At 39.3% G+C, this 12312-nt stretch overlaps 1 protein-coding gene across 2 annotated transcripts; it reads left to right on the forward strand.

Annotated features, from left to right (window-relative positions):
- The first annotated feature begins 5890 nt into the window (after nucleotides 1-5890).
- LOC103279305 (phospholipase A2 inhibitor and Ly6/PLAUR domain-containing protein) lies at nucleotides 5891-10390 on the forward strand. Of its 2 annotated transcripts, XM_008113786.3 has the most exons (4): nucleotides 5891-6004; nucleotides 7752-7865; nucleotides 9401-9565; nucleotides 10075-10390. In XM_008113786.3, the coding sequence occupies exons 2-4, from the start codon at nucleotides 7760-7762 to the stop codon at nucleotides 10290-10292; spliced, it is 489 nt and encodes a 162-aa protein (XP_008111993.2). In that variant the 5' UTR covers nucleotides 5891-6004; nucleotides 7752-7759; the 3' UTR covers nucleotides 10293-10390. The 2 variants fall into 2 exon arrangements, with proteins under 2 accessions (XP_008111993.2, XP_062818968.1); XM_062962898.1 differs by lacking the exon at nucleotides 5891-6004 and having other exon boundaries at nucleotides 7737-7865.
- Nucleotides 10391-12312: the final 1922 nt, after the last annotated feature.

The raw sequence follows: 12312 nt of genomic DNA on the forward strand, positions 1-12312 counted from the left end.
TGGAATTTGGCTGTTCCTGAATGTCCTTATCTAATTACATTACGAGGAAGGCGAGCCAGGAAAGCGACTGATACACAGTGGAATTGATGTGCACCAGTCCGTTGGGCACTGAGACACTTGTTAGGAGTGCCAATGTGCTTTGTTAGAGCCTGATGCACATTGGAACATTCTTGCTAATGCCCTGTTATGCATCTTGGCAAATAATTAACAGGGGGGTTTAAGATTAATCTGCGCTGTAGAATTAATGCAGTTTGACACAACTTTAAACTGCCTTGGCCTAATGTATAGGAATAATGGGAGTTATAGTTTTATAAGGTCTTTTGCTTTCTCAGTGTCTTACCAAACCACAACTCCAAAGATCCTTATGCCTGGTAATGAATTGCAGTGATATAGGATGTCCCAAATCTCATTTTTGAGATTATAACACATCCATTCCCCCACCAGAATATCCACATGGCATTTGGTGTGTATGCAGCAATCAGGCTTTATATATCAGATGCCGAGGATCCATTGATTGGGATTGCAGCTGGCATGATATTTTTCTTCTTCTCTGTCTGTCGCCAAATATCTCCATGAGATTTGCATGGTTTGTTGCAGGTTGCTGGAAAAATGTATAGTATGGAGAACAATAGCATGAAGAATGCTTGTGAGAGCACTGAAGTCTGGTAAAAAGGTCCTCTACACACAATACTTGAGGTTGCCATATGGAGGCCTGCCTCACGCATTCTGTATGTTCTTGGCAACTCTAAGAAGATCCTGGGTTCAGCCCTAGGTTCACCAGGGAGTTTTGGAAAAGGATCTTGAAAGCTGCTCCCAGTCAGTGTGGACCAGTAGTTCTCAATCACGGGACTTCAGACATTGCTGGACTTGAACTCAAATACTTTCTGATCATTGATCAACCTTTCTGAAGCTTTGGGGAATTGGAATCCAACAACATCTCTGTCTGAGAGCCACGAGCAGAAGAAAATGAGCTAGAGGTGCCAGATTCCTTACACCTTCCAGCTGTCCTGGTTTGGTGGAAATGCCTTTAGTGAATCGTTTTTTTAAAATCCGAGGTTCTGCCTCCTCCTCCCACTTATCCCATTTATCCTCAGCTTGCTTCAGTGGTTGAGAACTGACTTCAAAGCTCCAAAGAAATTTGCACTCAGGCCCCTACTACACAGCCATATAGTCCAGATTATCAAACCAGATGATCCATATTATCTGCTTTGGATTATATGAGTCTACTCTGCCATATAATACAGTTCAAAGCAGATACTCTGGATTTCATATGGAAGAATAGAAGAGGCCTCAGTTAACCAAGCAGGAAGGAGAGGAGGGGTTGGAAATTTATTTTTCCCGGTAGGCTTAGGCAAAAGCAAACTGCTGCAGCTTCTCTTAGCTTGTGTGTTCTTTCCCATTAACAGCATATACTATTGTAATCATCATCTGATGATGCTTGACCACGTCTGTCTTGGTAAATTTCTTGAGGATATGGATTACACAGAAGGTAGCTTCTGGAGATGCTGATTGGGACTGGGCCCTACATTATCATGAAGACACTTGCAGACAGACTCTTGTATAATGTGATCTAAAATCTTTCCTGGTATTAAAAATCTGACTGAATGGTCTGTAGTTTTTGATGTATTATTAGAATTTAGCAAAACCTGATTGTACATGTGAGTGTGTGTGTATCTGTATGACATATATATCTATTTTTTCCTTACACATCCAGTTGCAATCTTGGCTACTGTGAAACAGACACATTAAGTTGAAAATTGCTGAATTGTGGTCCACAAGTATAGCCATTTCACATGAACCTAAATCCTATTTTTAGTCCCAAAAAGAAGAGTCATCAGATTCATTTGATTGCTCTCTATGTTGACATTTACCTACATGCTTAATTCAATTTACTTTTTGCCTGTTTTTAATTTGATTCCTGAGATAAACGTAGGGTAATAATAATATCTACATGTTGACATTCAACAACTAATCCAATGAATCTACTCCAACAGGATCCCTGCCATGCAGCTACACATTATTAGATGGTGCACAACTGTTTGTTGCTGCCTCCAATGTACCACTGTATTGACTCAATTTGATTCACCTATGCCATTGACTCCCAACTTAACAATCAATACTCTGGATCTGTTTTGGTCAGGATTAATCAACTAATCCAGCCACAAAATGTGTATAATTTGGATGATGTGTAACCGTGCATTAGTTCCTTTCAATGAATCACTTTATTTTCACCAGGATTAACAATCAGTCATTATGCATTTGACATTTCAAACTAGGGCAATAAGTGATACTCTGGCAGATACACAATTGGTTGTATAATGTCTGCATTCAGTAGCAAGATAATGTAACAAAGCCACTGGGTAATTCTGTGAATGTGGAGTACTTGTTTGCAATGTGGCTAAACATTAACAGCTATTCAATGATATAAAGTTAAAGTCATTAGTGACATTATTGGATACTTTTTACATTTCAATTTGAAGTTGGGAAGAAATATGAAGTCTGAGATTCAGGGAGTGCTTTTTTGTTATTTGTTGCTAGCCTATTTGCATATTCTCACTTGTATAGGAAATAGCATAATATTTCTGGGCAGGAATAATATTTTCTGCACAGAACACACTGTTTTCTTTACACAAAAGACTATTTTCTGTACAAAATAAAGTAGTTACGTGTTATCCCACTTTTGGTCTAAAACTATTTATCTGCTTGTGATTTCTTTTATTTTATCACTTTTAAACCTACTTATTATGCAATGCTTTTGACGCAAAATAAATAAAGAAATAAAGTATAATCCCATCAAAGCTAGAGGAAAGTGTGCCAATCTGCAGAAGCTAATTCAAACTCCTTCTACACTGCCACCAAAAAAAAAAATCCAGATTATCTGCTTTGAACTGGATCGTAAAACAGTGTAGACTCATGTAATCCAGTTCAACGCAGATAATGTGGATTATCTGCTTTAATAATCTAGATTATATGGCAGTGTTGAAGGGGCCTCAGTTTGCAAAACTGAAAAACAAATTGCTGCATTTCAAATTGGCCGATCTTTTCTACTTTCTGTGCTCTAACAGTAAATCTATAGGGCTGAGCCGAAATCCTTCAGAGGATTTTTTCTCTGAGAAAATGTCTGTTGTTTTCCCCACTATTTCACAATTACCCAATGGTAAGGAGGATACATACTAGAGTTATGGGACCCCAATTTCTTCCTTTTCCTTTTTGTAACTCCAGTGGGAGATGGACTATAGTGGTTCAGATTCAGATGGATAAACAAATGCTAAGAACAAAGGCCGAATTCATATCATTGTTCAGCAATCTGTGATTGTTATCTAAACTAAACTCCCAGATCCATTCATGACAGAATCTTCCTCCACTTTTCTCCTTCAGCAACCTTTGGGAAACACTTTTAAGGGCTCTGATTTTCATTGATCAAGAGATGGGATTCTTGCTGAGTTATTGTGCGTCTTGCCAGTAATCCACCTCTTGCCCATCCCAATGTACTCCATGCTAAATTTGCCACCAAACTAAATAGTCCTTTGCTTGATTGGCTTAAAAACCAAGGAGGTGATAGTTCTGGAGGTCAAAGTTACATTGAGACAAACAATAATTCTTGACTTAACTTGCAACATTTCTCACAGTATATCTTGGCAGCTGCAGTGCATGAAGTACTGTTACCAGCAACTCTTAACTTCTGTGTCACTGGGTTAGGAAATCCAGTATCAGCTTTAGTCCAGACTTTAAAAATACTATCTAGGATGCACTGCTTGGATAGCTCTTTTAAAATTTGGGCTAAGAAAATCAGAACAAATGCCCCATTTACTAGAGATGTGCAATTCATTAAAATGGTTCAAAAGTCATCACAGAATTGGGTGGTGATGGCATTTATTTCTAAAGTGTTTCTAAAGTATAGTTAGTGAAAAATTCATTACTATAATGAGAGTAACAAAATTTTGTTACTATTTTGTTATAGTAATTGCATATAATTACTATAATTGGGAAAACCTCAAGGGGTCCTAATGCCCCTATTGGGACAAAACTTGCTACAATGGTAGAATACATTTACTCCTGTTAGCCTACCAAATGTCAGAACATTTCACTTATCCACAGAATTTTGGTGAATTTTCAAAGTTTTTATAATCTACATTTTTTAAATAATAAAGAAAATCTGTTCCTGGTTTGAAAGCATTATTTCCTGTTTAATTGTGTGTCATAAGTACTTCTTAAAACATTAAATAGGTTCTTTTAGTCTGCTTTCAGTGAGACAGGTTGCGTTAGTCACTTTCAGAGGAAAAAAGTAGACCCAGATTCCAGTACTGAGTTTTACAATAATTATATTGGTTACATAGACAAAAGGGAATATTGCATCAACATTTACACATATACTCTAACATCCATTCATCAGTCATCCATTCCTCAAGCATTCTTACCATCCTTCTTTTATTGAAGTTGATCAGCTTCTTGAGAGGAGCCGGCTGTTCATAATGGTTTTCAGAAATGCTGTTCAGCTGATTTGACACTTTTTTGAGAGAAAAGGGTAGTATTTTCTGTTGATTTAGTTCTGAAAGTTGTAAATTACTGAGAGACAGCTAAAACATGTTGATTCCATCAGTTCTTGGACAGATGTTGATCTTGTTTATTCGTTTTCCTTATCAAGGAGTCTTGGTGGCTTCCTTCATAATATAAGGAACCGTGCAAACATTTCCGTCAGGAGCCACAGTGTTGACTTCCTTACTTAAAAGAACAATTGTCTTTGGCAATGTAAACAAGCTGTTTTTCCACCAAGAGTTCATCAAGTCAGCAATGTCAACATTTAATCATTTGTCACAGGCCTCATCGGCAATTTTAAATTACAGTATATGAATTGTAGTTGTTTTCCAGGCCTTATTTCTTAGGATACCAGGGGCCCCTGGTGGCACAGTGTGTTAAAGCGCTGAGCTGCTGAACTTGTGGACCAAAAGGTCCCAGGTTCAAATCCCGGGAGCAGAATGAGTGCCCGCTGTTAGCCCCAGCTCCTGCCAAACTTGCAGTTCGAAAACATGCAAATGTGAGTAGATCAATAGGTACCGTTCCGGCAGGAAGGTAATGGTGCTCCATGCAGTCATGCCGGCCACATGACCTTGGAGGTGTCTATGGACAACACCGGTTCTTCGGCTTAGAAATGGAGATGAGCACCAACCCCCAGAGTCAGTCACGACTGGATGTAATGTCGGAGGAAACCTTTACCTTATTTCTTAGGATGGTATGTAGTGGTTTTACACGGGAAACCTTGCTTTTGCACCAAAAACTTAGTTAAATGGGTGGATGATGATGTTAAATTGGTGGACTGGACACTACAGCAAAATGTTGTTACTCTGCATTCAGGAGATTCCACCTAAACATTAGGAAGAATGTCCTGCCTGTGAAAACTGTTCAGCAGTGGAACTCTCTGCCCCGGAGTGTGATGGAGGCTCCTTCTTTGGAGGAGGCTGGATGGCCATCTGTCGGGGATGCTTTGAATGTGATTTTCCTGCTTCTTGGCAGCGAGTTGGACTGGATGGCCCGTGAGGTCTTTTCCAACTCTGTGATTCTATATGCTATAATACTATGTCCGTCATGCAAAGACAACATTTAATAAACTTTCACCATGTTTTTAATGATAGAACCAGTTAGGAAATGACATTTATAACCCAGGAACAAAAATCATAATTTATTCGAACTCTGGCTGGCTATGGAGGGGCAAACCTCTCTGATGCTGAGCAGTGCACTGTATTATGGGAAATGTAGTTTAGAGAAGGCCTTTTGAATTCTCTGGCATAGGGCTCCTTCTTCCCAAACTACATTCCTTGAGTTATGTGCTATTCCCAGAAAACACTCCTCCCTCTTTTGGCAGCTCCTAATGCCGAGACAGAGGAAAGTCAAGACTAGTGTCAAAGGCAGCTTTTGGCTTTGCTTTCAGTTTTGCTTCCTTGCACTGAATATGAAATTTATCTTGGGATCCTTCTGGGATTTACAAAACTGACATGAAAAGTATGGGGTAAGTTTTGATTCTACATTTTTTTGGCTTGGACCATGCCCATGTATTAGCTGATGTTTGTGGACATAAAGTTTCACACTGTTCATCAACTTTCAGGTTTTCCCCAAACTAAAGTTACCGACTTAACATTTACAATCCAACAATTCTTTCACTGGAACAAAACAACTCTCAGGGAATTCTAGGAACTATTTGGCCACCTTAATTTTGCTTGTAGGATGGTGCCTCTCAGCAGGGCAGTTTTGTGGAGGTTACACAATGCCATCTCTGGAGCTTCGCTACCCCATCACCACATATGGGTCACCAGGGCTATTGGAGCAGACCTAACTGTTTGGCTACAATTTTTGACTGGCTTTAATGGGGTCTCATTTTGGAGACAAGAACTACTGTTGAAAAATGCCCTACAGGTTGCATTCGATTCTTTGGGCGATTGGTTTTGGAATCAATTTCAATGGACACTGGGGTGCAGAACGATGGCCCACACATTGGCATAAAGAAGGTGTTACAACTGACCTCACTTTCTTGGAATCTTTTCCTATTCTGGTGACTGTATCAGTATGTACACATGAGTTTGCTAACTCTACTGTCCATTTTTGGTGTGGCAACAGTTATGATAAATCAGTTATGATTATGGGGGCTGTTCATTATTTTAGATTTCACTGCCTTAGACATAACATCTGGTTTCACATTTTTCACATTGTGGGAACCAATATCACCTTGGCCAATGTTCTGTCCCATATGTAGACAGAGCGCTTCAGGTTCCAGACACCCAACACCGATATCCGGAAAAAGATCATGCCAGACTATCCAAACATGTTATCCAATTCTATATTTTCTAAGGAAAAAGGGTGTAGCCCACAATCCATCTGGGCTAAGGTGTCGGAGCTAGCCTTCTGGTTTAAGGCCCACGTTTTTTAAAAATTCTATAGCAGATTTTCGTATTCATAAATTGTTGGAGGGCTGGACACGGGAATATGGTAAGCCTCAGGATGACAGACAGTCCATCTTGCCATCTCTTCTTCTTCATAATCTCTTCTTCTTCTTCCTCTTCCTCTTCTTCCTCTTCTTCTTCTTCTTCTTCATTATCATCATCATCATCACTACTACTACTACTACTAACTACTACTATTTCTTGGTGGTTTTGGAGCAAAGAGAATGTTTTATAAAAGGAAAAAATGAAAAGCACATAGATAGCCCTTTTAAAATACAGATTGAACACTGGGCTGGATTCATCACCCTGAAAGGGAATCCCCCACCACCCCCAAGTCACTGCATAACTGTTTTCATGGCCCAATAATGTTGCAAAGCTGCACATCAGTTGGCAGCATAAGGCAATGAATACACAGTACTGAATGCAACCAAGGCTCCCGGCCTGGCCTATCTCATGGAGAAGAAATAAGTGTGGGCAAGGGGTAAATGCATCAAATGTGGGAAACCTGTGGACTTCTAGATGTTAGCAGCCTCTCATTTATCTCTGCTGTAGTTTGCATGTCACACATTTCGAGGCCTATGCAGTCCCCATCCAGTCTTGAGTTCCTTGTAAGAAGGGTAAAATTGTTATTGTGTGCCTTCAAGTCATTTTTTGACCTATCATGGGATTTTTTTTGGCAACATTTGTTCAGAGGGGGGATTTCTTTTGAGGACAAGAGTGTGTCACTCGCCTAAGGTAATCTAGTGGGTTTCCATGGCTGAGCAAGGATTTGAACCCTGGTTCCTGCCCTTATTGCTGCTGTTGTTATTTTCCCTTTAGCAAACTCCATGATTTCTTGTGAATGTAATAGTGGAGACAATCTCTGCTCTAAGGATGGAAGCTGTATCATTGAAAAAGGAGACTGTATTGCAATTGCATTTAATAATACATTGGGTAAGTAAATGTGCCAGATTTTCAGATAACAATGGCCCTGTCTACGCTGTGCAATAGAAAAATACAATTTGTTTAAAAATAATTTTTTTGGATGTATGTAACTCTTTAATGCTTACAGCCACTCCTTGTTCCTTTGACCTAGATTCCACTGTAAAAAACATGTATCTCTAAGGAGAACAAGTGTTAAATTTGGAACTGTGTAAGTATATTGCAATGTTTTTTTATAGTTGTTGTTCAATGGATAGGTAGTTACTTATATTTTATGTATGTAACTATTGGTTTCTTTGATATATATTTCACAGTATAAATGACATGTATCTTTAAAGAGAACAAGTGTTAAGTTTGGAACCATGTTAGTATTTGGCAATGGATGATGTTTATGGATATATTTTCTTACTTATGTTAGTGTACGTAACTATTTTCAGACCATCAGAAGAAGGCCTGATGCGGGGCCGAAACCGGTCGTGGCGGACTTATTCTTCTCGGCATTAGAATACACATAGCCGACTGCATTTCAATGTATATTGGACAATCCATTTGATATTGTTTGTTATTACTGTGAATTTAAACAGTATAACTAATTTGCCAGAAATATTGTTTACTGAACTGGTTCATTTTCAATTGTATATAGAGTAGGTCATTTGTGTTTGAGTACACTGCGCAATATCTCAGGATCTGATCCCAGATTATCTTCTTATCCCGGAATATCTGGTAGTGGAGACTCATATAACCCAGTTCAAAGCAGATAACCTGGGACTGGAGTCTGGGAGATAAGGACAGTGTAAAGGGGACCTAAGAGATGGGCTGGAAAAACTTGTCAGGGTAAAGGGGGTGTATTAGCTTCTTCAAAAAACCTTAGACCATCTTTCTACTATTTTAGCTTTTACTTGGCAGTTTTATTTGCCATTATATTATTGTTTAAAATGTTGGTTTAATTTGTGTTAAATGTCAATGATGTTTGTTTTTATTGTGAATTGTATTTTATCTTGTTTAATGTGGAAATTTGGGCTTGGCCCCATGTTAGCTGCCCTGAGTCCCTGCGGGGAGATAGAGGCGGGGAACAAAAATAAAGTTGTTATTATTATTAGAAGGCTACAACCCTCTGCAAACATACATACATGCATACATAAACAGCCTACTGGGGGGTGTCTGGCATTTCCACAAACCTTTAAAGGGAATTTATTAAAATAAGATACAAATATAGATGCTGGTTACATATGAGATACACACTGAGTGGTGTCGGAGGTTTTGAGTAATGGGTTCACAGGTATGGGATAGGAGGGGTAGGGGTTTGATGAGAAGTGATAATTGGACAGTCAGTAATCGCTTGTATAGGATTTGCATTACATTGCTGTATCCCGATATTATCTAAATCACATGTGTCCCTGTCTTAATCTGTTAGATACTGTAGGGTTTGCTGTCTACATCTCATAATAGGATTAGGACATGAGATTTTCACTGCTTTTCCCACTGGTTTCAACTTAAGTTGGCATTCCCTATATTTAAATCTTCCCTCCCTTTTTTTTTTCAAACAGATGGAAAAGATATCAAAAAAGTGTATCTAGGCTGCCAGCCAAAGTCAGTCAGTTTTGATCAATGCCATGAAGAGAATATATTCATCACAGCAGGGAAGGACGTTTACCTGAATAGTCAAGCCAAATGCTGTCACGGCAAGGACAAGTGTAACAATGACTTGAAATGTAAGTGAGATGCTTTGGGGTTCTCAGGAAAAAGTTGGCATCACAGTTGCTTTGTATGTATTTCGCTTGTAATTTCATCCTCTTTTTTAATGTCTTCCTTTATGTCATGACTTGAAATTTTGAGCCCACAAGAAGACTTTGAAAAAAAGGATTTGAACAGGAAATAATGCCAGTTCCGTATAAAGGTCCAATTGAGCATATACTTCCAACTGCCATCCCAGTTTGATGCTAGCTTATTTTACTGTTATTGTTTTAATTAGATATGCTGTTGTCATATTGTTTTATCTGTTGATCAGGCTTGGTCTCCATGTGAACCACTCCGAGTCCCCTTGGGGAGATGGAAGTGGGTTATAAATAAAGTTTTTTATTATTATTTTGGGAAATGGATAATGAGAAAACTGCCTCTCTGCTCTGCACTTTTTCATTTTTTCACCATCTTTCACTTGCTTGAAGGAGGGTCATTTTGAAAGGCCTTTTTATATGTTTACTGTTGCCTTTTCTCATCTCAGTAGTAACAAAGGAGTCTGACAAGACTTCTGAAATGAAGTGCCCCTCATGCTTTGCTTTGAGTCCTGAATCCTGTAATGCCACGAAGACCAACTGTTTCAAGGACCAGAATCGATGCATCAACGTCACTGGGAAACTCATGAACGGTAAATCAGCATGCAGTACATTTCTTTTTCTTCCTTATTTATTTTGTGACTGGGTGCCATCAAGTCATTTCTGACTTATGGTTACCTTAAGGTGAACTTATCATGGGGTTTTCTGGGTCTGATTCCAACCCTGGTCACCAAAACCATAGTCCAAAACCCAAAGCACATACAAATTCTTCCTATCTATCTATCTATCTATCTATCTATCTATCTATCTATCTATCTATCTATCTATCTATCATCTATCTCATCATAAAAATGACAAGTATTATGTATCAAGTACTCAGTTAAGCATACTTAATTAATATACTTAACTAAAGGGCAAAATTAATGCCATTTGACAGCACTTTAAGAGAAAATGACAGTAAGAGGGCAGAGGAAGAAGAGGGAGCCTGCATTATGTCCTTCTTTTCCTTCCCGTGTTTTGTTGAGAACCCTTTCTTACTTTTTCTGGCTATTTTTTGAGGCATAGCAGGTGTAGGAATGAACAATTGACAAACTGTGATACCATTTCTTTCTCTGTTCTTTCTCCCCCCCCCCCCCAAAAAAAAAACTGGAATAATGGCCTTTGAATTAAAGGGCTGTACCACGGCCTTTACAGCATCCATCCTTCAAGAGACAGGTGCCATGTTAGACTATGGAGATACCATTTATTCTATTGACACGATCCAAGTAGGGAATGGCAAACTCAGCAGCATCCAAGCACCACTGGGCATTGTGTTTGCGGTCCTCCTGCCCAGCCTCCTTGGCCTCTTGCTGGACAAGTTCCTGTACTGATCCTGACCCATTTGGATCAAAGGGTCTTCTGGAAAGACATATTCAATGAAAGAGAATGAAAGAAGACATAGATTACAGAAGTTCGGGTTCTAGGATTTACTAGATCTGTATAACTTTATGTATTTTAAAAGGCAAATCAGATAGAGACATTTTCACACTATGCAGTTATAGCAACACACTGGACACTTAACTGGGGGCCAATCTGGAGTATTATGGATGCCCATAGAGTCATTCTGGATTCAGAATGACTAGATGGGCATCTAGCCAGAGGGATGCATTAGTGTCCAGCTGGTCCAGCCAGACTAAGACTACATCGGTTCAGCTGGAACATCACCCCATCCTCCACATCACCAACCATTGCGATCTTCCAACCATTGTGATCTGCATTTACACATGTCAGAAAGGAGTGGCCATGTGACCAGCAAAGAGGTGGTCAAGTGATTCTCTCCTTCTTACTGGTTGCATGGATACCCCTTTCTTATAACAGGAGAGCTCTGTGGCAGCAGTGAAATGGGGGCAAGCCATCCACTTCCATGATGCTGATCAACACAGGGAAAGTGTGATGGTGATGGTATCCATTTAGACAGCAGGTTGGGCCAAATGGAACGCAACCCAGCTGCAGATATTTCAGAGTTTCCTGAAAACTCCAGAGTCTCCCCCAACTTTGCCTGGACACGGCACTGGGTTTGAGGTAAGTCCAGCTTTTTTGTCAGTGTAGATAAGCCCTACAATTCCATTCTATGGAAACCTGGGGTTTTTAGTTTAAGGTGCCTTCTTAAACTTTAAGCCTCATCATTACATAGGATGTAGCCATGGTGGTTAGAGTGGACTCAATGTGCTATAATTTTGTAGTGTGAAACAGCTCTAAATAAATCAGGGAGAGGTTCCTAATATATCTGCCTATATATATATATATTACAGAAGGGGAAATTTTGCATTAGAGCAGCAATGCAGTTAGAGAAATTCTGTACCACAAATCAAATGCATGGCTACACAGAAGAGTTAGATCCCACTACATTCTGTGTGTGCAAGGCCCCTTCCACACAACTGGAAAAAAATCCCACATTTTCTGCTTTGAAGTGGAATATATTGCAGTGTGGACTCAGATAACCCAGTTCAAAGCAGATATTGTGGGATTTTCTGCCTTGATATTCTGGGATATAGAGCTGTGTGGAAGGGCCCTAAGAGTGCAGATTTAGCTAATCAAGCCCATGACTTCCATCTGAATAATGAATCATGTAATATTGCAAAGATTTTCATATGTGTAGTTTTAAAGGGAAAACGATTTTCAGTATCCTCTTCTGCATTGCCCTATAT

The sequence above is a fragment of the Anolis carolinensis genome, unplaced genomic scaffold (assembly GCF_035594765.1).
Source record: "Anolis carolinensis isolate JA03-04 unplaced genomic scaffold, rAnoCar3.1.pri scaffold_10, whole genome shotgun sequence".
In the NCBI taxonomy this organism is placed as follows: Eukaryota; Metazoa; Chordata; class Lepidosauria; order Squamata; family Dactyloidae; genus Anolis; species Anolis carolinensis.